A 26,419-nucleotide genomic window follows, 5' to 3' on the forward strand; every position below is an offset into this window, starting at 1 on the left:
ACAAATTTGAAATAAAGTTCACAAATTTGTTTCCATGAAATTTAATAATGTTATGAACTTTAAGAATATTCAGAATTTTGAAAAATATTCATGAATTTCAAAATATCTACTGAGATTTTAAAAATGTTCACAATTGTAATAAATTTTCAAGAAATATTAAAAATTGAAAAGAGAAGAAAAAATAAAAAAATAAAAATAACAAAAACATAAAACAAACAAGAACCCTCAACCAAGGACACACGCCCTTAGAGGCGGGTAGCGGGCTCCGGGGACCTTCATAGCCTCCGACGGACTAGGAGGCTCCAAATCTAGGGAGCTTAGTATCTTAATTAACATATATATTTTGCAAGCATTAGTTTTTTTACCTTGTATAAAAAATAGAACAAAGGAACGAATATTTTATGAGCAGTTCAATGACTTAGAAATCTCCCTATAGCGGGGCTGGCTACGAGGGCGCTAAGGCCATCAGCAACTCATGTTTCCCTGACACTAGGGTCCCAGCATGGTTAATGGCTAAAAGCAAGCCGAATCTGTTCGATGGGCCTTGTTTTTACAGTCAATGTGCTTTTGCTTGTGAGTGGCTCGGGTGGGCACCGATGCAGATGTAAACTCATAGACGATGTAACACTATTTTAATCTTGAATCATAGGCCAAGCGACGAACGGGAGGGCGGACGAGGCGGAGAAGATTGTTGTACCACCGGACCATTTTTGCTTGAAGGACAAGAGGCTAGTATCACCTACCCCTCGGATCTAGTCCCTCCGTCTCATAATATAAGAACGTTTTTTCTATTATGAAACGAAGGAAGCACTATAAGTATCCTCAACGGCGGTGATTGCTACACGACGATGGCCGAATGCCAGCAAAAGTGCAAAAGCTAGCTAGATGTATTTGACAAACGGTTACGAATAAGAGATAATTTACATACATGTTGCATGTGGCTCATTAACTTCTGTTCCACCGTACTTGATTAGGATATATGTGCATTTTGATGTAATCATGTTTGTCTAACCATCAAGATGGTCATTCTGGATTTCTTATTCTCTTAAAAGTAGTGATCTTAAATATTCTTATATTTCTTTACGAAGGAAGTACTAGTAAATGGACACCAGTGCCTCTGTTATATCCTCAAAGGTTATCCAAATGGTCATTAGATTATGTTGGCAAACTTCGATTTAATCATTTTTGACGCAACCTATCTATGGGAACGAAGTTGCCGGTATCACCATCCTAAATCAGTAAATCAGTAACAGTAATACGTATAACATCGCCCTTAATTAGTACTCCGTATTATAATCAGATATTGCATCTGTTGTCGTTCTCAGAAAAACAGAGACTCTTCACTATATGTATATAGAAAGTTCTAGCTCAACAAACAAGCAGAGAGAAAAATAATTCAAGTAACGATCTCCTCGATGAGGCAGCGGCGTCTCTTGCCGCCGATCTCGACGAGCATGGCCAGCAGGGCCTCGCACACCTGGGTGGCATCGGCCTCGGCGCGCCGCCGGCTCAGCGTCGAGAACACCAGCCACGCATGGTCCAGCCTCCGCTCGGGCCGCACCACCACGGACCCTGGGACCTCGGCGTCGCGCCGTGTCACCAGGCCATCACTGCTTTCCCCGTACCGCAGCCGCAGGTGGAGCGCGGTGGCCGCCATTGCAGCCGACACCGGCATCACCACGGGCAGCTTCAGAGAAGCGAGCAATGACTCTGCATACTCGGACAGGAAGCGTGGCAGGGGTGCCACCGTGAGCAGCGGGAGGAGCTCGGCCTGGGCGATGCGGGTCAGCGTCGCGAGCACCGTCGGGGCGGTGCTGGCCTCTGTGTGGAAGGAGACGATCGGCAGCTCGTCCACCGGGAGCCTGTGCTTGGAAATGAAGTCCTTTCTCTTGTCATACGTGAGATCCTCCAGAGCTCTCATGTCGCCCTGCGTCCGTCCACTTGTTAGGAAATATGCATGACATGAAATGTAATGAAATGAAGGGAACACAGACAGACCTTGATAAGTTTGCACACTATCAGTTCCATGATCCTCCTGGTCTCCCTGTCAGCGATCTGGCCTTCTCGAAGGATGTCGGAAGCCACGGGGGTGCCGCCATACGGGCTCTGAACCAGTGCCAGACCAGCGACCTTGCCCTTGAGCTCGGACCAGTACAACGAGAGTGCGGCAGCCGCATCGACTCCGCCCTTGCTATGTCCCAGGAGCAAAACCTGTTTGCCAGATCCCCAGTAGAGCTCCTCGATGTATAGTTTCAGTTCCCGTGCATTTTTCTCCACTGATGCCTGAACAAAATGGAAGGTAAGTACATACCTACAGGGGGTGACAGAATGAAACACGAACTTGTAAAGTATACACTGCAGTATATACGAGGAAGATACGAGAACCAAAGAGACAGACATTCCTTGGTTTACGGCACATGCACAGCACGAAACAAATATAGGTCGACAAACTAGAAAGATCTTGTATGCCACCCTGTTGAGCTGAATTACCTCACTATGAATCTTTGCAATATGGCAAGTAAGCCCCATCTTTGAAAAGAATCTTTTAGTGTTGAGAAAGTAAAGTGGACTGTGGTTGCTAAAAAGGCCTGCATAGAGGAACGCTGTGAGTCACCATCAAGCTACCACGACATATTAAGGTTATCTGTGAAAACTGAGAAAGATGTCTCACCAGGGATGAGCAAGTAAACCAGTGTATCAGGCAGGTAATGCATGCCATTTCTGAAAAAAAAAACACAATGCAAAAGAATAACTGAATAATACTCCTACTAAACACTATGCCATCTCCTTATTAACTGACACTTCACTAGGCAGGGAAAACAGTTCACCTCACATCATGCAAAAGCTCCTGAAAGCGAGATGTGCCATCAACTGAATAAAGTGACATTTGAGTTCTTTGCAACCACCCTATATCTTCAGAAGAGCCTTGTAATGTTGTCCAGAAACGATGCAAGGACCTGTGAGCATGCACCAGATCTTAGCAACCATCTGCGAACAGAAGTTTCACTGAATGGACTTGAGCACTTGGATCAACACAACGAAGTTGGAAGTCAGAAGACGGTAACCAACCTGGTTAGTTTGGTATTAATCTCATTTACAAAGAGACTGCACAGCCCTCGCAAATGGAGTGCCAATCTTTGTCCCAATCTGTAGCCACGCAAAATATAGGATGACCAGCTAGCATATGATCTGACAGCACAAAGTTGCAAAGTGGACGCGAGAAACAACATCAAAACACATGGTTAGCTAGTGTGATAAGAAATATTACTATCTGCAAGCATTAACTTTATCTGATTAAAGAAGGCACGGGAATACCAAACCTTTGACAAATTTCGGATACGCCGTTTCTGAAAATTGTGATCTCAGATATCCTATGTGCAGCCTGTTCTTCTGTAGTACTACTAATGGATAACTCTTCTGTAGTATTGCTAATGGACAACGCAGAACTCTGTCCATGAATATATCTTTCAGTGTCAGGCAATGATCCTCCATAGTAAGCAGAGAATTGGACTTCGTGACGTTGAGGAATCCAATCAATGCACCCAAACACATTTTCTGTGAAGAAAAAGAAAATACCAGCACATAAAAATAAAGGAAGAAACTCAACAGAAACAACACTGTACAGAAACTCCCATCTTGATCAGATTTCTTCTAGAGTGGATGAAACACATATCTAGTATCTAAATATCTAAGAAACAAAATCTTATGCCAGAATAAGTTTGCTCCAGAGAAGGAAAAGATAACTGACAAAACGGTGATTCAGAATCAACAAAGAAACAAGACAGCAATGTGTACTGGACTATCAGCAAGTCTGTTTCCCCCTGATGATTCAAATCGATCAAAACATTGTATGCTCAGCTGGTACCTATGAATTGTGTCAAGTGTTGTCGAAACTGCCAAGCAAGGTTTAGTATGCGCTCAAAATAGTCCTCCATTTGAGTTCCAGATAGCAAATAATGTCGAGCATCACTCTTGCTGATTCGCTATAGCCCTAGAAAACAGGATCATATCAGCACGTCGGCATGTACCCGCAGAGGAGGGTGTGTGTGTCGTTGACATGATATTATTTATACTGTCATATCATCAGGCAAGGCGTCTTTAATAGCAACAATCCTAGGTGATCTAAACTAGAGTGCCGATATTGGTGCTCTGTTTTTCTCTTGAAGGTGCTAGCACATACAACTTGGCAAGGATGCCAAAAGCTTACAGCCGCATGAGATACATAAGCTAAAACAAACAGCCCAACACCATTAAGGACTGAATGTTGACACGAAATCTGTCTACTGCCCTACGCAAACAAGTAAGTAGATATCAAAATTCACAGCACACAACAACTCCCCGCAAGTGAAGCTGGATTCCTGGTGTGTGTGTTTTCTAACCATGCAGAAGAGCTGCATGTATTATATTAAGAGGACAGGAGAATACAGTACAAGCTATATAAAAACAAGCAAGAGAACGGAAGGAAGAAGAAAATGGTGAGGAAGGAAGTCAGTTGTCCGTTGAGAAAAACATTGCCATTTCAGCGGGACAGATGCTCCTTTCACAGTGCCGACACTAAGGCTTGTTTTTCTCTTCGAACCTTTTTCTACTACCACGTAACTAGGCAAGAATACCAAAAGATTACAGCTGAATGAAATAAATAAACCATGGCAGGCAACATCATGAAGGACTGAATGCTCTATTTACTGCCGTCGCCAACTCTCAAAGGAGACGCGAACAGGTTGGCTATAAGAATTCACGCAAGTGAAACTGCAATGCGTTCTATTTGTACTAATGATGAAGAAAGGAATCCGTTCTTCTCTCTGGAGAAGAAAAAAGCTCGTCCGCTTCAGCAGCAAGGTTACCCCTTTCCTGCTGCACCCAGCAGACCAAGATCTTCTGGAGAGAAGTGAACGGCGGAGCTAGGATATCTCTGTCTTTCTCAGGGGAATTTCGTCGACCACGGGGAGTGCACCCCAAAGCCCGCGCATCAAGAACACGTACCTCTATGCCGCGGAGAGACTCTTGGCAGGCAGGCTAGCAAGGCCGCGCGCCACTTCCTCGGGACTCCTCCTTCCGTTGAGTTGAGGGCGATCAGATCACGACGCCCTCGTCCACATTTTTCTGGCGCGCGAGGGGCGGGCGGGCGGCAAAGTCAAAAGGGAACTCGCGGCGATCCGGGAGCGGGGGAGGGGTGGGGCTCCCTTATCCGGTGACGCGAGGCGGGCAGACGGGGCGGGCGCGCATGGCCGCCGCGTGGGCAGCGGACTCGTGCCTTCGCCCGCCACGCATGGCGGCATGGGCTGGGGGCGGCGCGCCAATATTTCTGGAGCGCGGTCACCGAGGCCGGCCGGCCGGCCGGCCGGTCGCACGCAAACGCAAGTCCCTATCCACCCAAGACCCAACCCACTCACCGCTTTCGAAGACTTTAGACAGGCCCTACCTGTTTCCTTCCAAAGGATTATATAAGTACGGGAAGGAGCTTTTTTTTGTCTTACTCCAGTTTGAATAATTGAACCTAAAACCTCCAAAGTGCATGCGCACTAAACGAAGAGAACGAGCGACCGGCTCTGCCACACACATGCATGCGTAGGATTAGCATGTGATTGATCATTAAATGCAGTCAGACTTATTATATCCGATGGACAACAAAACAGATTCACGTTGTATTATTCCGGTTCTTCAATTTTTAAAAGAGAAAAGTATGTTTTTGGTCCCTCAAGTTCCCACAAAGTATAGACTTGGTCCCTCAAATTTTGGTATACATTTGGTCCCTCAAATCTCAAAACCGGATAAGTTTGATCCTAAACCAGATTTTGAGCACGCTGGCCGGTTTTGACCGCAACAAAACCGTCCGATGAACAGTAAATTCGACAAAAAAAATAAAAAAATTCAAGAAAATCTGAAATTTTTTGGGGTCGAATATGCTTGCGTACGCAAGATGTGAACAAAATTTCATTCTCTTTCGGCACTCAAGGAGCTCGTGGTAAAAAAACCAAAAATATCTGCCTGATGAATAGTAAATTCAAAAAAATCAAAACAAAATCAAAAAAATCTGAAAATTGTTTGGGGTCCAATATGCTTACATGGGCAAGGCCCGACCAAATTTTGTCATGAAATGACATCGGACGGGCTCTAGCAAAAAGAAACAATTTTGGCTATTTTTTTGTGAGCAAAATTTTGTTTTATTTTTCACCAGCTCCTCCTAGAGTGTCGAAAGAGCATGAAAAGTTGGTCGCACCTTGCGCATGTAAGCATATTGGATCCCAAACAATATCAGATTTTTTTGAAGTTTTTTTTTTCAAATTTACTGTTCATCGGGCGGTTTTGTGGCGGTCAAAACCGGTCAACGTGCTCAAAATCTGGTTTAGGACCGAACTTATCCGGTTTTGAGACTTGAGGGACCAAATGTATGCGAAAAAATCTTGAGGGACCAATTCTATACTTTATGGAAACTTGAGGGACCAAAAACATACCTTTCTCTTTTTAAAAAGTCATATATTTCAAACCATGTGTCGGAATTTAGATCCGTCTTCACCGTTGGGTTCATCATGACGAGATCTTTGAAACTAGATCCCATATGGGTATGTTTCAACGAAATATTTTTGATGCCAACTTTAATGATATATTGTGCAACTTTAGTACTGTATTCAGGGACGGATTCAGGAGGACGAGGGCAACAATCGTGTCGCCCCTTAATAAGTTTTTGTGAGCAAAATTTTGTTTTATTTTTCACCAGCTCCTCCTAGAGTGTCGAAAGAGCATGAAAAGTTGGTCGCACCTTGCGCATGTAAGCATATTGGATCCCAAACAATATCAGATTTTTTGAAGTTTTTTTTTTCAAATTTACTGTTCATCGGGCGGTTTTGTGGCGGTCAAAACCGGTCAACGTGCTCAAAATCTGGTTTAGGACCGAACTTATCCGGTTTTGAGACTTGAGGGACCAAATGTATGCGAAAAAATCTTGAGGGACCAATTCTATACTTTATGAAAACTTGAGGGACCAAAAACATACTTTTCTCTTTTTAAAAAGTCATATATTTCAAACCATGTGTCGGAATTTAGATCCGTCTTCACCGTTGGGTTCATCATGACGAGATCTTTGAAACTAGATCCCATATGGGTATGTTTCAACGAAATATTTTTGATGCCAACTTTAATGATATATTGTGCAACTTTAGTACTGTATTCAGGGACGGATTCAGGAGGACGAGGGCAACAATCGTGTCGCCCCGTAATAAGTTTTTGTGAGCAAAATTTTGTTTTATTTTTCACCAGCTCCTCCTAGAGTGTCGAAAGAGCATGAAAAGTTGGTCGCACCTTGCGCATGTAAGCATATTGGATCCCAAACAATATCAGATTTTTTGGAAGTTTTTTCTTTCAAATTTACTGTTCATCGGGCGGTTTTGTGGCGGTCAAAACCGGTCAACGTGCTCAAAATCTGGTTTAGGACCGAACTTATCCGGTTTTGAGACTTGAGGGACCAAATGTATGCGAAAAAATCTTGAGGGACCAATTCTATACTTTATGGAAACTTAAGGGACCAAAAACATACTTTTCTCTTTTTAAAAAGTCATATCTTTCAAACCATGTGTCGGAATTTAGATCCGTCTTCACCGTTGGGTTCATCATGACGAGATCTTTGAAACTAGATCCCATATGGGTATGTTTTAACGAAATATTTTTGATGCCAACTTTAATGATATATTGTGCAACTTTAGTACTGTATTCAGGGACGGATTCAGGGAGGACGAGGGCAACAATCGTGTCGCCCCTTAATAAGTTTTTGTGAGCAAAATTTTGTTTTATTTTTCACCAGCTCCTCCTAGAGTGTCGAAAGAGCATGAAAAGTTGGTCGCACCTTGCGCATGTAAGCATATTGGATCCCAAACAATATCAGATTTTTTTGAAGTTTTTTCTTTCAAATTTACTGTTCATCGGGCGGTTTTGTGGCGGTCAAAACCGGTCAACGTGCTCAAAATCTGGTTTAGGACCGATCTTATCCGGTTTTGAGACTTGAGGGACCAAATGTATGCGAAAAAATCTTGAGGGACCAATTCTATACTTTATGGAAACTTAAGGGACCAAAAACATACTTTTCTCTTTTTAAAAAGTCATATCTTTCAAACCATGTGTCGGAATTTAGATCCGTCTTCACCGTTGGGTTCATCATGACGAGATCTTTGAAACTAGATCCCATATGGGTATGTTTTAACGAAATATTTTTGATGCCAACTTTAATGATATATTGTGCAACTTTAGTACTGTATTCAGGGACGGATTCACGGAGGACGAGGGCAACGATCGTGTCGCCCCTTAATAAGTTGTTGTTCGACAACTGACTGTGGGCTGTTTCGCCCCCCCCCCCTTTCCCTGTGTCGTTTGTTAACGAGAAACCCCAAAACAGCGAGTAGCATAGCAGCCCATCATAGAAGATAAATGGGCCAGTTAGTAGCAGGCTAATAGCAGTCGTTCTCTCAAAAATAAAAAGCGATCTGTGTAGAGATAAATGAGCCACGTACACACAGGTCGCTATAATCGCTAGGTTTCCAAACTGCCTCCTGCAATCTAGTGTCACGCCTGTACCTTGCCTTGCCTGATATCGATCTTTTCGTGATTGCGTCCCATCGCCGTCAAGAGAACCGAAGAAGGGAAGGGGACGGCCGCTGGTGAGCACAGATCCTGTACAGATGAGCGGTAACAAAACGAGGAAGAAAGGAGTAGGGCGTTTTGGTGCCTAGGCTCATCTGCACTCGGTTAGAAAAAATTCGTAAACAATTTAAAACAAATTCAAAAAATTCTAAATAAAATTTGTGTGGTAGACAATTTGATGCGTGAGGCCCACTTCAAATTTCAAGTCATTTGAACATATGAGCAGCTCTCAGTAAAAAAGACAAATCGGGTCAAAACAGTACATGAACAATAAACATTTTTACAGACCCCTATTTTGTCTTTTTTGCTGAGAGCTGCTCATATGTTCAAATGACTTGAAATTTGGAGCGGGCCTCACGCATCAAATTGTCTACCACACATATTTTATTTGATTTTTTTTGAATTTTTCTAGTATTTATTTCAATTTTTTTCGTCGACGCGGGTGCAGATGAGCTCGGGTGCAGAAATGGATTTTCGGGAAGAAAGGTTCTAGTTTAATACTGTACGAGCATTAGATTAGATCAGTTCTTGTTTTGTCCTTTTCAAACTGTAATATTTCTCCCGGTTCCAGTATTCTTTGATTACTTCCATAGAATTGCATGCTTTTTGATGTTCTGGCTTTGGAATTAGGTTGAATCAGTGAGTCGATCCCATCAATTACAGGGAAATTAATGGGATTTCGTATTGTGTTATCAACCACATTGTATTAATGCTAATTATTAGTTTGTAAGATTGTCTTCTGTTTCTAGAGTTGTGAATTTGTTTTTGTCATTAAGAAAATAATTTGTAATGTGTTTCTAGAATTTGTTTTTGTCATGTGAATGGAATTAATAAATAAAATCGGGCATGATTGCACACGGTGTTTCCATTGGACCAGGCCCTAAAAATTTCTACCACAACATAGCAGTTGCCCGTGAACTTAGTGTGAAACCTCGCCCCCCCTATGCCGAAATCCTGGCTCCGTCCCTGACTGTATTGTACAACTTTAGTACTATATCGTGTAACTTTTTTCCAAAACTAATGTTTGAAGCTGCACCTTCGTATGAGATTGCAACCTAGCAACCACGACAACTTTGATGTGCAACTAGTCTATTGCCTCAACGAAAGTCGATGTGCAACCTCCTCTTGTAATATAGTCTAGTTGAACACACATTGATGTTTAGTTGCTTGTAATGAAGTCTAATTACACACACATTGATGTTTAGTTGGCAGGAAGACTAGTTGCACACATATCCTCAGTTGGCTTGTAATTTACTCTAGTTACACACACATTGATGTTTAGTTGGCAGGACACTAGTTGCACACACATATGCTCAGTTGACGTGGCAATGTAGTCTAGTTGCACACACATTGATGTTTAGTTGACAGAACTATTTGGCACACACATATACTCAGTTGACGCGGCAATCTAGTCTAGTTGCACACACATTGATGTTTAGTTGGCAGGACACTAATTGCACACACACATATGCTCAGTTGGCGCGGCAATGTAGTCTAGTTGCACACACATTGATGTTTAGTTGGCAGGGCTATTTAGCACATTATGCTCAGTTGGCGCAGCAATCTAGTCTAGTTGCACACACATTGATGTTTAGTTGGCAGGAAGACTAGTTCGTCGAAACATCCACATGCGGGATCTACTTTTGAAGAGCACGTCGCCAGGGTTTCAACGGTGAAAGCGGATCTGAATTTTGACACGCGGTTTAGAATATATGTCTTTTATAATTTTGAAAATCAAAAATTAATGCACAAGTGACGAACATGAGGAACATTAATGTAGCAGCATGCAGACACCCACAACGTGAGAACAGACCACATATAAGGTGATTAATTAGCAGTGTCTTTTTAGCCATAAGGATGATTACGCGTACTATTTGACAACAAAACCGACCGCCCAAGAGCGATAGCGGGCAGCCAGCCGCCCGCTAGACGCGTCCATAATTGAATTGGTGTAGATTTTGTATATTTAGCTCATGGTTAATCATTTTATACAACTTTCTAATTTAGCTCATGTTTTTTTTACCATGCAATGAAAAAACCTTATTTTTAAATGGGCGCGTCTAGCTGGCGGCCGGCGGCTCGTTAGTGCTCGCGAACGGCCGACTAAAAAAAGGTAAGCGCCTGTCGCCTGGTCCAGAAAAAGGCAACACGTCTAATCCCTATCATATGTGGTCTCTTCTCACGTGATGGATACCTGCATGCCACTGTATTAATGTTCCTCATGTCCACCCTTTGTCCATTATTTTTGGTTTTTAAAATTATAAAAGACATATCTTCTAAACCATATGTCGAAATTCAGATTCGTTTTCATCATTGAAACCCTCGCGACGTGCTCTTCAAAAGTAGATCTGCATGGAGATGTTTCGACGAACTAGTCTTCCTGCCAACTAAACATCAATGTGTGTGCAACTAGACTAGATTGCCGCGCCAACTGAGCATATATGTGTGCCAAATAGTCCTGCCAACTAAACACTAATGTGTGTGCAACTAGACTATATTGCCGCGCCAACTGAGCATATGTGTGTGCAACTAGTGTCCTGCCAACTAAACATCAATGTGTGTGCAACTAGACTAAATTACAAGCCAACTGAGCAACTAGTGTCCTGCCAACTAAACATCAATGTGTGTGCAACTAAACATCAAAATTGTCATGATTGCACATCTACTACTAGGTAGTTGACCAGAGCAGTAGACTAGTTGCAAATCAGGTTGTCATGGTTGCTAGGTTGCAACCACATAGGAAGTTGAATCATGCAGCTCCAAAATTTTGTTTGAAAAAAGTTGCACCATGTAGTACAAAAATTGCACAACGCAATACTAAAGTTGCACCATATAACATCAAAGTTGGCATAAAAAAATCATCGAAACACACCCATGCGGGATCTAGTTTCGAAGATCTCGTCGTGAGGGTTCCAACGGTAAAAACGGATCTGAATTCCGATGCGCGGTTAAAAAGTTATGACTTTTTGAATTGTTGTAAAAGGTAGCTAAATCAGTCACATGCGGAGAGAGAGAATGGACATCACGGACTACCTTTCCTTCTAATTATATTCCTTGGTCCACTATGTGAGAACGCAACAATCCAAAACAATTCTATACGATTCAGACCAGGTGACACCTGGACTACAAAGCGAGTGGCCAGGAGCCGGCCGCTCGGTTCATCAAAATAGTGCGTATGCACTTTTTAGATTTTAGGTTTTTAAATAGTACTCCCTCTGTCCCATAATATAAGAATGTTTTCGACACTAGTGTGATGTCGAAAACGTTCTTATATTATGGGACGGAGGGAGTGGTTATTATCATAACCGCCTAGGAATCGTTTAATAAGTTTCGGAGTCTTCCATTTCAAGACAAGATCTCTTTACACGGTTCATGTGGGATCTTATGCCATGCTAACTAAATCCTCTTTTTCACTCTGGTTTTCCTGCTTTTGCAATCTCGCAAACCAAAGGAGTTTTCTTTTCAAAAAGTATCAAATCTATTATAGAAGTTCACCAGAAATATAAATCGTCTCCAAAATAATAAGAATTACATCGAGGTTCTTTGAACATCAGACAGCTACTACAACCGCCAAAACGAGTCGTTTGTCGCCCTTCCTCTACGGGAGCCGGACTGATTTTGCCCATGACAGCTAGGAAGTTTTCGTGCACGTGCCCTAAGGGTGTGTTTGGTTTGGGAATGAAGTGGAATGGAATGACATGGTTCCATTCCACTAGAATGGGTCGGTTCCGTCCTTATGTTTGATAGGGGCAATTTGATGGAATGAAATGGTTACATTTCAGTGTTTGGTTTCAGAGATGGAATGGAATGGATTTGTTCATCCCTCCACTTGTGTTGTTGTTATTATCTACAATATATTGAACTTTGGTGTCAAACACGAACAAGACACATATATAGTGGCAAAAAAATCATTAATACATTTCTTTCAATTCTAAATGATGGTATACGCCCAAAACAAGTGTTAGATCCAAGCAGCTAGTATCAGTGTATCGCCCGGACATCGAACCTTTGCAACTTAACATGAAACTCAAGCACAATCTGCACGCGAATAAAAACACCAGCCGTGCAATGTGGTGCGTGATTGCAATCTTCTCAGAACAAAAACAAAAAGCGAACGATCTTGTAGTACTAATCAGCCATCAGCAACACTTTGCCTCAAAATTTCATCATGTTTCTGTCGGCTGCATTCTGCGCACAAAATATCAAATTCAGTAGGAGCACGGCAGGCAACAGCAGTAGCAGCACGGCACACAACAATAGTAGCATCAGCAAGTGCAGGCTACGAGCAGCAAGGGCCGGCCAAGAGCACGACGCACGCAAGAGAAAGCAGCAGCGCCATGGCGCAGGGTCCGACGGTGCACGAGCACTCGGGTCCTTGCTGCTCTTGGTGGGGGCGGGGGGGAGGTGAGCGGGAGAGAGACGACCGGCTACCAGAGATGGCCGCCGCCGTCGCTGGACCTAGATGGATCCGACGAGAAGGGGAGGGGACGCCGGCGCCTGTTGCTGCCTGCCGGCGGTGAGGATAGGAGCACGACTTGGAATTGATCCGCCGCCGCCTTTTGCTGCTTGCCGCAGCTCGCCTCCTTCCGGTGCCAGCCAGATGTGAGGGAGAGACGAGAGACGGAGACAAGCAGAGCGAGGCGCGCGAGCGAGCCGTTCCGCGCGGTCCGCTTGGAGGAATCACTCGGTTCGGCATATAAAGGGGAATATGCCGTTCCGAGGAACCGATGGGTTCCTCTTCCTTGGACAAATCAAACACTCGAACGGGCTCCCGGAACGGAATCGACCCATTACATTCTATCTGGTGACCTCAACCAAACACACCCTAAAGGACCAATGCCTTGAGCCATAATCATCACCATTGAACCCTTGAAAAAAAATCTAAAGTGAATGACACCAGATCTCATCGTCATGCCCAGTGAGATATCCTAGCCTTGCCGCACTAAGGAGATAATATGAATCTATGTCGGAGCTCCACTGAATTTGTCCCGATGGAAGAAGTCAATGAGGGTCAGAACACAGAAGGACTACAAAACCCTGACGTAAACTACTAGCCTGAACCGAGGCAATAAGATTCCCCTGCCCACCACCAACCGCCGAGCGGCAAGCAAAGGGGAGACGAATCCATGGGCTCGCCAACGGAGCCTAGAGGGGCCGAGTTCTTTGCCCTAGCTCACCTTTCGTGAGAGCAGAAGGAAAATACCTTTTTCAGTATCCCAAAGGAACTTTATCGAAGCAAAAAACAAAGGCAGTGATTTCGATTAATAACTTCATCCTGGCCGCGTTTCAGATAGTTTGCCAGTTTGGAGCGAGGTCGACAATGCTTCTCCATGGCGTGCTGACTTCACACCATCGTGGATGCATAGTAGTTGAAAGAGAGTGGAAAGGGGTGGTGAGGGGTTTGGACATAGGCAGTCGATGAGAGAGAGAGAGGATTTGTAGCGCGCATGAAACGGGGCACGCGGATTTGTGGCTGCCCGATTGCCCCGTGATTCGGAAACTGGTTTATCGTTTGCATGCCCTTTAGGCCTTAAATACTATAGATAGGGTCCATGCACATAGCTTTTCACAACTCCACTCATCCCACGTCTTGTGTTGCTTGTGACGAGGGCTTTGAAATAAAACAATATGTTTTGACACGTTTTTAAAATTTGGTAAGTTTCAACAAGCAAAATTTAATATGCACTAGTGAAAAAAAATCAAGTTTCACAAACCGAAACTAAAAACGTGCAAGGAATCGCCAATTTTTTTATTTTTATTTTTGCTTTTAGGGTTCTTGAAACTTGGTAAATCTTGATCATGAAATATGAAACATGCAGAGAATCACCACCGCCGTCACGACCATCAACTGTCTCATCACCCCCATCGTGATTGTTCCGTCCATCATGAGCATGCGCGACAGGCAGTTCACCCATACCAGGAGCTCTGTTGGTCATGAGAACCTCAACAATGGGTGAGAGGCTCCCACAACTTTCTTCATCCTCGTGGATTGATGCAAATAAATCATGGAATGACTCATTGGGTTCCATCATAGCTACCTGCTAGGTTGAAGCTTGATGTGAAGCCGCATGCCGGGTCCAATGATGAAGAGCGCTTGTGATGATGACAAACTGAAGACTGCCGCATGCCGGGTCCAACGATGAAGAGCGCTTGCGACGACGACAAACTGAAGACTGCCGCAATGCCTGGTACGGATAGACGGTTGATGGAGCAGAACACCAGAGTCGTCGACGCGAAAGTGCGCGGAGCCGCGCATAGGCATGGATTCAACGTCCAGCGGGGCTTCCTGGAGCCACGCCGAGCCATCGGTGATGAAACTGATCGAGCCGAAGAGGAGCTCCACGCCGGTAGTTGCACTTTATCTATTCGTGGATGGTGTGATCGATAGGGTCATCCATAGATCGGGCAAAGGTTATGGTCCGCATAACATCGATCTTTCAACAATACCCCCATCCAGGTCAAAAAGTTACCATATTTGGACTAAGTAAGTTATCAGCTCAGTTGTGTGTATATTGCCATACTATTTACAAATTAGTTAGGAGGGGGGGGGGGTTCAACAATTTACCCCGGGTCAAAAAGTTACCACGACTGGGCTAAGTAAGTTATCATCGCTGTTGTGCGTATATTACCATGCTTTTTACATAGAAGTTACCGAGTGTATGTTTTTCAACAACTTTTATCTCGAGGGTATGTTTTGTCAACAACTTTTATCCCGGGGTAGAAAGTTACCATGGTCTAACACAGAAGTTACCGTAAAGATCTCATTACACATGTTCTCTCAATATATCTCTTCTACCAAGCCTCTCTTCGATACAATGGTATACAATGCTCAGATATTCCAGCACGATTCACATGTCTATAAATTATATCTCAATTAGTGAACTCACACAAATGATTAGATAGTCTAGTGGCTATCTTACTCAATCCTAATTGGAGAGGTTGAGGGTTCAGATCCCACCCTTGACCATCTTTTTACCGCGGAAAAACATACGTACTCTCTGTCCTTAAATGGAAAAAAATTAGGCGTGTATGTGTCTCCTTAAATGAGAATTGGAAACTGTTCTTAAATCATAGGGAAAAAAAATCTTTCCGCTTTAGTGAGAATTGAAACCGTCCTTCAATCACAGGAAAAAGATCTTCCTGCATTAATGAGAACTAAAACCGTCTTTAAATCACGGGACAAGATCAGTCGTGATTCTGGGTGCGGTTGATTCGGGCGAGGAGAAAAGTCGAAGGCAGGATCACCGGCGGGGGGAGCGAGATCGAACGGTTATTCAGATATGTAGCTAAAATCATGTGGTTTGGATTTTAGCCTTTCTCTATTATATTATTCAATTTAATAAAGGTCGCCAAAGTTAGGCATAATTTGCACGACTATTTTTTTTAGGTTACTATCAACTACTGTAAGTCTTAAGGTTACGGGTATACCATGTGACACATGTGGTAAGCAATCTAAACAATAATAAAAAAAATAAAAAATGTTGTCGGTACTCTGCAAGTGTGGATTCAGGTCGCACGTTGCTACTGGTGGTGAGCACTCGGCTAGCTAGTCGAAAAGGCCCACGAGTCACTCGTCGCGCTAGCTCCTACGCCACACACACACACACACCGGACACAAGCCCACCCAGCGCCCCACCAGCCAGCACCCGCCCGCCATGTCGTCCGCCGCGCCGGTGCCGGAGGAGCAGCCGCCGCGCCCGGTGCGCTTCGGCATCATGGGCTGCGCCTCCATCGCGCGCAAGCTCGCGCGGGCCATGCTGCTGGCCGCGCCCGCCGCCGCCGTGGCCGCCGTCGGCAGCCGCTCCGAGGCCAAGGCGCGCCTCTTCGCCGCCGACAACGGCCTCCCCGCGGCCGCGCGCCTGCACGGCTCCTACGAGGCGCTCCTCGACGACCCGGCCGTCGACGCCGTCTACCTGCCGCTCCCCACCAGCCTCCACGTGCGGTGGGCCACCGCCGCCGCGGCCCGGGGCAAGCACGTGCTCCTCGAGAAGCCCACCGCGCTCTGCGCCGCCGACCTCGACGCCATCCTCGCCGCCTGCGAGGCCGGCGGCGTCCAGTTCATGGACTCCACCATGTGGATGCACCACCCCCGCACCGCCAAGATGCGGGAGCTCCTCCCCGCCGACGTCGGCGACGTCAGAGTTGTGAGTTTTTCAAACTGAATTTGTTGCTAAAATAATTTTGCTCGCTAACTATCTAGAGAAATACTACTATTCGATTGTTGATGTGGTCCATTGCATTTGTGTTCTAGCCGGCCTAGATGGAGATACATTATCAATAATTTGTGGATCTTGTCAGGTTGCCTTAGTATTCTAGTGCATCTGCTTAAGCTTCAAAAGATTCTCTAGTGAACTCTGAACTAATTGCCGTTTGTCGTTTTATCCAGCGAACAAGGGCTAGTTAATTGCCTCTTGGTGGCCAAAAAACCTAGGTGGTATGCTTGAACACTACTTTTTGTTTTACAGTCAAAACAGAGCTCATTTTATTCATCATGCAGCAGTACACGATCGTTCTGAATACACCTTAAAAGGAAGGCCAGAGGTGTGACATGCCACACACTAGAATTGCAACCATTAACATGATGCTAAGCACATAAGTTTGCCTCCCTCGGGGTGCAAGACAGATCAAACCCCTGGAAGGATAAAATGAGCTCTTCAATCTGACTGAAAATGCCCATGATTTCTGAACTCTGTTTCTTCCGAGACTTCCACATACTAATCAGCACTTGGCAATCAGTTTCAAAATATATCTGCTGCCACCCTTCTCTAGCTGCAATTGTTACCCATCTCTGAAAGCAAGTGTTTCCGGTGTTGAGTGATTTTGAACATTTTCGTATCCCCTTCCAGCAGCAAGCACAAACTCACCATCAAACCCTCTTCCAACCATCACTGAAGCAGCACAAGATGACACTTTAGTATGCTTGAAATCTCTTTCTACTGAAATTGGTTTGTGAGGTGACTTTGCCTATTGAAGAATGCGGAATTTCTATCCGACATAGTGGTGGAAGATAGAAAGGATTTAGTCCCAAAATGTGTGTGTAAGGCAATATCACTTGGTGAGAAAAATTACATTGCAAAGTACTAATCTCGTTTGTCTAGGCTACACAATGTTCTTAGTTCTTACACTTCCTTACAACAATTCTTACTAAAAACTATAAATATGCGGTAGCCAAGTGATAGTTCACTACTGGAGCAAATGTTTATTGACAATGATCAACCCTATACTGACAACATAAGTCACGATAGAATTTGAAATTAGGACGTTCACATAGCAGAGGAAAAAACACAAATTTCAGTTTGCAGAAACCAAAGACATGGAAAAGAAAAGAGATGAAAACTTTATTCAGCAATATTCGACAGCTACCTTTATGTAGTTGCCAAATTGACAACGATGAATGTGCAGCGAATCATATTGTGTTTCTAGCACTTGATACCATCATCTTACTTGAGATATAGGCTTTGTTTGATTGTTTCCTTCCCTCAAACTATCCGTATGTTATTTTCTCGTTGAATCAAATATATAGAATAATCAATAAAGCTGTATTAAGCACGTCACATCATCTAGCTTTCGATATCTCAGTTGCCTAATTATTGAGCACAGTGAAGATGGGTGACATTTTGTTACTAGCAATTGGAACTACCAAAACACCTCAGACGAACCTGCCATTGTGTACCTCACACAAATTTGGTGAAGCCATTATCAATAATTTAATGACATCTATGCATCCTTGCTTAGTTTACTTGAAGGGACAACGATGTCTTGTTTCTTGTTTCTTGGACTTCTCTCTTGATTGAGCTGTAGATTTTGTTCATCCTGCGTTGTCCTCTAGAATTCCTTGAAAGTCCTTATCATGATTGGCTAATACAAATATTACAGTGACCCGGTATAAGCATGGTTCCACAATCTCTGATTGCACTCTGTAGCAGTGTGATGTTTCCTTTCTTGATATGACTCTAACTTCACAACTGTTTGCGCTCGCTTAATTTGGGCACTTCTATAAACCATTGTTTTTTCTTCTGTTGCATCAGATAAACAGTCTGTTCAGCTTCCGAGCAAACGAAGACTTCCTCCAGAATGACATCAGGGTCAAGCCAGACCTCGACGCCCTGGGCGTGCTCGGCGATGCCGGGTGGTACTGCATCCGCGCGATCCTGTGGGCCGTCGACTACGAGCTCCCGAAGAACGTGATCGCGCTCCCTGAGCCTGTCAAGAACCAAGCCGGCGTGCTCATCGCCTGTGGCGCGACGCTCTACTGGGCCGACGGAAAGATGGCCACCTTCCACTGCTCGTTCCTCGCCAACCTCACCATGGACCTGACCGTCATCGGCACGGACGGTACGCTCCATGTCACCGACTTCATCATCCCGTACGAGGAGAAATCCGGCCCGTTCAGCGTGGCGTCCAGGTCGAACTTCGCCGAGCTCCACACCGGATGGGTTCCGCAGCCGAGCAAGCACGTCGTCACGACAGACCTGCCGCAGGAGGCCCTGATGGTCAAGGAGTTCTGCAGGCTGGTGCAGGGCATCAGAGACGCCGGCGCCAAGCCTGAGGGGAAGTGGCCGGCCATCACCAGGAAGACACAGGTTGTGATGGATGCAGTGAAGACTTCGATTGACAAGGGATTTGAGTCTGTCGATGTTGTGAGCTAAAATACAACACGTAGCTGGTCATTCGGATGATATGTCTTCCAGACCATGGCGTATAGGTTGTATGTTTACTCAAATCATACTACTTCTACGCGGTGCAGAACTACCTATTGGAATAACTCGAATTATTTGTCATACTAAGGACAACATTGCAGTTATCAAGTTGAATGGTATATTTTTACGGATTTATTATGTGATATTTTGGCAATATGGATGCTTGCGTGGTCCACGTAGTACAAATGTTACCGTTCATCTTAAACTCAGGATTTGACAATGGATTTTAGGTTCCTCTCTGATGTTGCATGTATATTGTTCCTCTCTGATTTGACAATGGACACATCCGTGAGCACCTTGTGACCGCAGTACTCCAGCTCAAAGAGGATAGTGCCTCGCCTTGTGATGTCAATGGTTCGCCCGTCACCGAACTGAACTGTGCCTCCAACCACCGAGAGATTTAACTCAGAATATTGGTCCTTGTCGTTGATCATGTGGTTGTTTACTCCCGTGTCGAGGTACCACACGTGTCCCACCGTGTTCGTCCTCTGCTTGTATGAAGGTGAACCTTCTCTTCGATGAACCGTCATTAAGGGGAGTGGTCATGACCAACGTATGTTACCCTTACCCCAACTAACATACTGAACTGTGCCTCCAACCACCGAGAGATTTAACTCAGAATATTGGTCCTTGTCGTTGATCATGTGGTTGTTTACTCCCGTGTCGAGGTACCACACGTGTCCCACCGTGTTCGTCCGCTGCTTGTATGAAGGTGAACCTTCTCTTCGATGAACCGTCATTAAAGGGAGTGGTCATGACCAACGTATGTTACCCTTACCCCAACTAACATGCCATGATCGGGGGCACCCTAACCAACAAATAGTTTTAGTCCCCTGTCGCCAGCACAGATATATTAGCTGACAAGTTCACATATGGTTTACTCCTGCTCCCCATATCCCTAAAACCATAACCGATCTGGGGGAGCGCTGCACGACTGAAAGATCAACTCCAAGCTTTGCCCCTATTCTAGGGCAGGTGTCGGTGGCGCCCGGAGGGGCGCTGCTACCCGTTGCGGCCGTCTACACCAAGCCTGCATGGGACTTCGCATTGTGCTTCCTTTGGTGGTAAAATCCTAATCCATCTTTCTGATCCATGCAATTAGGTGATCCAATGAATAGGCTTAAGATCCAATCACGTAAATCCTAATGAGTTAAACCTAACATGGTGTTGTTATATACAACTTACTGCTGTGGTCTACATATCAAGGCAGGTCTTCGTACTCTGCTCGTCGTCCTTGACTGGCAACAAGGTGATGTGCAAGCAACACTGGATACCTGCTCCGTCCTCTTGGAGGTGGACATGCCATCTCCATTGAAAGCCATGAAAAATATTTACTCAGCTAGTGTATATGATTATTGCGTACTACCGTAGACATGATGACATGCAATTTTTTTTTTGAAGGTCACCGGGGGAGGGGCAAAGCCCTCCACCTGAATTTTCTTTTTTATTAGATTCACACCCCCGGGGGGAGACAGGAAGTTTTACATGGGAGGGAGAGAGAGGGGGGGGGGGGGGGATTACACAGTCCACACAAACATGGCGCAGGCTACCTCCCAGGGTACGAGAACACCTGCAGCCATCTGTCGACGCACGTCCGTTCAGCTACTTTCAGGCGTCCTTGCCACAGGGCCGAGTCTTCCCTACAGCAAGCGAGAAGACGGGCGAGGGAGGGCACCGCCCCACGGAAGACCACGGCATTCCTGTGCTTCCATAGCTGCCAGCACACAGAAGAGCGAAGGTAGCGCACGCAGTATCCCCGACCACCCCCCGGACGTCAAGATCCTGGAGCGTGCCCACCTGATTGTTGGAAATATGCCCTAGAGGCAATAATAAATGGTTATTATTATATTTCTTTGTTCATGATAATTGTCTATTGTTCATGCTATAATTGTGTTATCCGGAAATCGTAATACATGTGTGAATACATAGATCACAACGTGTCCCTAGTAAGCCTCTAGTTGACTAGCTCGTTGATCAACAGATAGTCATGGTTTCCTGACTATGGACATTGGATGTCATTGATAACGGGATCACATCATTAGGAGAATGATGTGATGGACAAGACCCAATCCCAAGCATAGCATAAAAGATCGTGTAGTTTCGTTTGCTGGAGCTTTTCCAATGTCAAGTATCTTTTCCTTAGACCATGAGATCGTGCAACTCCCGGATACCGTAGGAGTGCTTTGGGTGTGCCAAACGTCACAACGTAACTGGGTGACTATAAAGGTGCACTACGGGTATCTCCGAAAGTGTCTGTTGGGTTGGCACGGATCGAGACTGGGATTTGTCACTCCGTGTGACGGAGAGGTATCTCTGGGCCCACTCGGTAATGCATCATCATAATGAGCTCTATGTGACTAAGGCGTTAGTCACGGGATCATGCATTGCGGTACGAGTAAAGAGACTTGCCGGTAACGAGATTGAACAAGGTATTGGGATACCGACGATCGAATCTCGGGCAAGTAACATAGCGATTGACAAAGGGAATTGTATACGGGATTGACTGAATCCTCGACATCGTGGTTCATCCGATGAGATCATCGTGGAACATGTGGGAGCCAACATGGGTATCCAGATCCCGCTGTTGGTTATTGACCGGAGAGGCGTCTCGGTCATGTCTGCATGTCTCCCGAACCCGTAGGGTCTACACACTTAAGGTTCGGTGACGCTAGGGTTGTAGAGATATGAGTATGCGGAAACCCGAAAGTTGTTCGGAGTCCGGATGAGATCCCGGACGTCACGAGGAGTTCCGGAATGGTCCGGAGGTGAAGAATTATATATGGGAAGTCCAGTTTCGGCCACCGGGAAAGTTTCGGGGGTTATCGGTATTGTACCGGGACCACCAGAAGGGTCCCGGGGGTCCACCGGGTGGGGCCACCTGTCCCGGAGGGCCCCATGGGCTGGGGCGCCCCCCTTGGGCCTCCCCCTGCGCCTAGGGTTGGAAACCCTAGGGGTGGGGGGCGCCCCCCTTTGGCTTGTGGGGGAAGCCACCCCTTCCCCCCTTTTCGCCGCCGCCCCCCTTGGAGATCTGATCTCCCAAGGGCTGGCGCCCCCCCCAGGGGTCCTATAAATAGTGGGGGGGAGGGAGGGCAGCACACACCAGCCCCTGGCGCCTCCCTCTCCCCTTGCAACACCTCTCCCTCTCGCAGACGCTTGGCAAAGCCTTGCCGAGACCCGCTACATCCACCACCACGCCGTTGTGCTGCTGGATCTCCATCAACCTCTCCTTCCCCTTGCTGGATCAAGAAGGAGGAGACGTCGCTGCACCGTACGTGTGTTGAACGCGGAGGTGCCGTCCGTTCGGCACTCGGTCATCGGTGATTTGAATCACGGCGAGTACGACTCCGTCATCCACGTTCATTGGAACGCTTCCGCTCGCGATTTACAAGGGTATGTAGATGCACTCCTTTCCCCTCGTTGCTAGTATACTCCATAGATGCATCTTGGTGAACGTAGGAAAATTTTAAAATTATGCTACGATTCCCAACACTGATAGCCTTTGTCGACCACATCGACCCCCACCGCCCCCCAGAAAGATCGGGCGAAAGGGCACTCGAACACCATGTGATCCGCCGTCTCCAGCTCGCTCGAACAGACAGGACAGAAAGCTTCCTCCGCCGTGATGATGGTCTTCCGCAACAGGACGTCCCTTGTGTTGACCCGTCGTTGGACCAGGAGCCACCCGAAAAAACGAACACGGGAGGGAGCCGCGCACCCCTAGAGGAATGCCGCGAACGACGCCTGCACGCCCCCGAATCTCTCCAGGGCGTAGACGGCCGCCGTGACGAGGCTCCCACGCGCGTCCGAGCACAGCATTGGCCTGCGCTCGTCGTCGCCAAGCCCCGTAGCATTATCGCCGATCAGAGCCAAAAGGGTAGCCCGCTCCACGGCGCCGGCAGAGGTAAGCCTGGGCACCAGCACACTGTCCAAGCCGCGCGCACGCACCCGCCACACCGTGGCCTCCTTCACCGTCGTGTGCGAGTGCAACACCGGAAGAGCCACCGCGAGAGGCCCGCACGGGAGCCAGGAGTCGAGCCAGAAGGACGTCCGCCTCCCATCGCGCACCGTCACCCTGGTGATCCCGCGGTACAGCGGGAGCAGCCGTGCCAGCGCCTTGCCGTGCTCCCCTGCGCTCCTGCTGGCTGCTGGCGAGAGAAGGGAGCGGCCGTCGAGCTCCGCCCACACCCACAGGGCCCATCTCGAAGACGAGGAGGTTGCGTGGAGCCGGTGCAGCATCTTGAGCAGTAGACAGCGATTCTGTGTAGCGAGGTCACGGACGCCCAGCCCACCTTCCGCCTTGGTCCTGCAAACGCGCTCCCAAGCCACCAGGCATTGGGCTCCGGAGGCGCGCTCGGCCGCATTCCAGAGGAAGGCCCGACGGAGCGAGTCGAGCTCCTTGATCACCGCCGGCGGGAGCAACATCGCCGCCATGGCATAAGTGGGAAGGGCGTCGAGGACAGCGTTGATCAGGACCAAACGCCCGGTCGGGGAGAGAAGACGGGCTCTCCATCCAGCCAGGTACCTGTCAACCTTCGCGATCATGGGTAGGAAGTCAGCGAAGCAGAGCTTTTCCCACGACAACGGGAGCCCAAGGTAGGCTTGCGGAAACCCTTGGACGGCGCAGCCAAGGGCGCCAACGGTCTCCACCAACACCTCCTCGGGCACGTGCATGGGGACCAGAGTACTTTTGTCGAAGTTGATGTCCAGCCCCTCGCCGCCGCAAAGTCGTCGAGGATACGGCGGAGGCGGGCAGCAGCGCCGGAGTCCGCGCGGAGGATGACAAGCGTATCATCGGCATATTGCAGCACCAGGGGGGGCTTGCCATCGACGAGAGGGTGGAACAGGGCCCCATCTTGACAGATCATCTGTTGCAGCACGTCGGCGACGATGAGGAAGAGGTAGGGCGAGCATGGGTCACCTTGCCGCAGCCCCCGGCGCACCGTGAACCACCGCCCGGGCACGCCGTTCAGCAGCACCACCGACCGCGAGGACTCGAAGATCAGGTCCATCCAGGCGCACCACCGACGGGAAAGCCGCGCGCCATGAGAATCCGGCGCAGCGCCCCCCAGTTGACCGAATCGAACGCCTTGGCGAAGTCTAGCTTGAACACGAGGGCAGGCGCCCCCCGTTTGTGGCAGCACTGGATCACCTCAGCGGCATACACGAAGTTCTCGGAGATGCTCCTCCCCGCCAGGAACCCAGACTGGTCGACGTCGATGATGCCCCCGATCTGCTTCTGCAACCTCGAGGTGAGGCCACGACAGAGGATTTTCACGTCCCCATTCTGAAGGGAGACAGGGCGGGAAGCGCCCGGCGTCGGCACGCCCACACCCTTGGGCAGCAGGGCAATGTATGCACGGTTGATGGCGTCGAGGTCAGCGGTGCTGTCATGGACCGCGTCGAAGAGCCGCTGTAGGTCGCCCGCGACCGCACTCCAAGCGGCCTGGTAGAACGCGGGGCCAAGGTCGTCCGGTCCGGGCGCGCTAGTCCGGTCGAGGAGGTTCGCCGCCTCCTTAATCTCGCTGGGCGAGAACGGCGCGACCAGGGCCGCCGCATCCACCCTCGGCGCGTCGCGGTAGAGAGCCTCCAAGTCGAAGCGCCACACGGCAGGTCGAGCCCTGCCCAACAGCTCGGAGTAGAACGTGAGCAGGGCCGCCGCCTTCCCAGCATGGTCCAACACCATCGCGCCGTCGACGTCGAGCACACGGATCGTGTTGGCGCGGCGGCGGTGGGAGGCGCTCGCATGGAAGAAGCCAGTGTTCTCGTCCCCCTCGCAGACAGCCCGGCACTTCCCGCGCTGCTTCCAGTACGCGCTCTGCCGCCGGATCGAAGCCGCCAAAGCCACGCGCGCGTCCTTCCTGAGCTGGTTTTCATCAGAGGACAGGGGGAGGCACTCCTCCCAAAAGTCAAGCAGGTCAATCACAAATCTGCAATTATTATCGAAAGCAGGAATGAATTTGTGGAGCCTTTTCCAAACCTTGGCCGCAGCCCTGAACCTTTTCTTGCGAGCTGCCAGGCAGCCCACTGCGCACCGACCGGCCCCCGTGTTCGACCAGGATGGGAGGGTAGAGGGGAGAAACTGTGGGTCGCGGAGCCAAGCGTTCTCAAAGAAAAACCGAGAGGAGGAAGGAATCCGCGTCGCTGCCTCCACCACTAGGGGCACATGATCCGAGGTAGGACGAGGGCGAGACGACAGACACGAGTCCGGGAAGGCGACGTCCCAAGCGGAATCAAAGAAGACGCGATCCAGACGAGCAAGGGTGGGGGGATCCCGCCTGTTCGTCCAAGTAAACAGCCTATCCGATAGGGCGAGCTCGTGTAGAGCAAGAGAGTTAACGAGGGAGTTGAACACAGCCGCACGAGATGCATCAAAGCGGTTGTTATTCTTCTCGTGAGGGAAGCGGATGAGATTGAAATCCCTAAGCACCAGCCAGGGGCCGGTGATGCCCATCGCGACCGACATTAGGTCCTCGACAAAGTCTGTCGTGAAAGCATGATCGGAGGGAGCGTAAACGTTAGTGATCCGGAAGGAGAGAGCGCACCGCGTGGAAGAAAGGGAGGCAGTAAGCGTGTAACGGGAGGCCGAGGACGCGGACAGACTCAGGACGCTGGGGTCCCAAGCGGTGACCATCCCGCCTCTACTACCCTCCGCATTTTTGGACACGAATGAGCCTAGGCGGGAAGGCAAGAACGAGCGAGCCTTACTGGTGGACAACTCAGATAGTTTGCTGTCCTCGATACAAGCGAGGACGGGATTGACAGTGTGGATAGCGTTCCTCACGACGCTGCACTTGTCAGCGCCCCCAGCCCTTGCACGTTCCAACACAGGAACGAGAGTTTAGAGTACGAGGCACTATCCATCACAGACAGAAGCACCGAGGACAGATAGGGATGGAAACAGAGACGACAGCACGCCCTCGACAGGGTACAAACTAACACCACCGCGGCGGACAGCACAAATGCTGTAGATACCCGCATAGCTAGCCCTAGGACACGAAATAGGGCGGGGGGGATAGGCGCCATACGCGCGGCACGGGGCGACACACTCAGGCGCCCTAATCATCGGAGCTAGCATGCGCCGGTGCAGA

The 26,419-nt window shown here is 47.8% G+C and overlaps 2 protein-coding genes across 4 annotated transcripts; one reads left to right on the forward strand and one right to left on the reverse strand.

The window, feature by feature from the left end:
* Positions 1–1,267: 1,267 nt before the first annotated feature.
* LOC109755915 (uncharacterized) lies at positions 1,268–5,339 on the reverse strand. 3 transcript variants are annotated; one of them, XM_040391129.3, is made up of 9 exons: positions 4,984–5,339; positions 3,866–3,983; positions 3,321–3,555; positions 3,070–3,189; positions 2,829–2,957; positions 2,672–2,721; positions 2,491–2,588; positions 1,999–2,283; positions 1,268–1,927 (listed from the first exon to the last, which is right to left on the reverse strand). In XM_040391129.3, the coding sequence occupies exons 2-9, from the start codon at positions 3,933–3,935 to the stop codon at positions 1,397–1,399; spliced, it is 1,518 nt and encodes a 505-aa protein (XP_040247063.1). In that variant the 5' UTR covers positions 3,936–3,983; positions 4,984–5,339; the 3' UTR covers positions 1,268–1,396. The 3 variants fall into 3 exon arrangements, with proteins under 3 accessions (XP_040247063.1, XP_020170382.1, XP_020170384.1); XM_020314793.4 differs by having other exon boundaries at positions 3,866–3,991; positions 4,984–5,119; XM_020314795.4 differs by lacking the exons at positions 3,321–3,555; positions 3,866–3,983; positions 4,984–5,339 and having other exon boundaries at positions 2,829–2,988; positions 3,070–3,186.
* Positions 5,340–16,141: 10,802 nt separating this feature from the next.
* On the forward strand, positions 16,142–19,466 carry LOC109755917 (uncharacterized oxidoreductase At4g09670). Its single transcript, XM_020314798.4, has 2 exons — positions 16,142–16,775; positions 18,660–19,466. Exons 1-2 carry the CDS (start codon positions 16,287–16,289, stop codon positions 19,278–19,280), a joined length of 1,110 nt encoding a protein of 369 aa, XP_020170387.1. The 5' UTR covers positions 16,142–16,286; the 3' UTR covers positions 19,281–19,466.
* The last annotated feature ends 6,953 nt before the right edge of the window (positions 19,467–26,419 follow it).

Source organism: Aegilops tauschii, chromosome 1, assembly GCF_002575655.3.
Source record: "Aegilops tauschii subsp. strangulata cultivar AL8/78 chromosome 1, Aet v6.0, whole genome shotgun sequence".
Taxonomy (NCBI): domain Eukaryota; kingdom Viridiplantae; phylum Streptophyta; class Magnoliopsida; order Poales; family Poaceae; genus Aegilops; species Aegilops tauschii.

Coding starts and splice junctions, on each gene's coding strand:
- LOC109755917 (XM_020314798.4), top strand. CDS start 16,287: ATGTCGTCCGCCGCGCCGGTGCCGGAGGAGCAGCCGCCGCGCCCGGTG. Junction 16,776..18,659: donor ACGTCGGCGACGTCAGAGTT/GTGAGTTTTTCA, acceptor CTGTTGCATCAG/ATAAACAGTCTGTTCAGCTT.
- LOC109755915 (XM_040391129.3), bottom strand. CDS start 3,935: ATGGAGGACTATTTTGAGCGCATACTAAACCTTGCTTGGCAGTTTCGA. Junction 3,190..3,320: donor GTATCCGAAATTTGTCAAAG/GTTTGGTATTCC, acceptor TTGTGCTGTCAG/ATCATATGCTAGCTGGTCAT. Junction 2,284..2,490: donor TTGCAAAGATTCATAGTGAG/GTAATTCAGCTC, acceptor CATTTTGTTCAG/GCATCAGTGGAGAAAAATGC.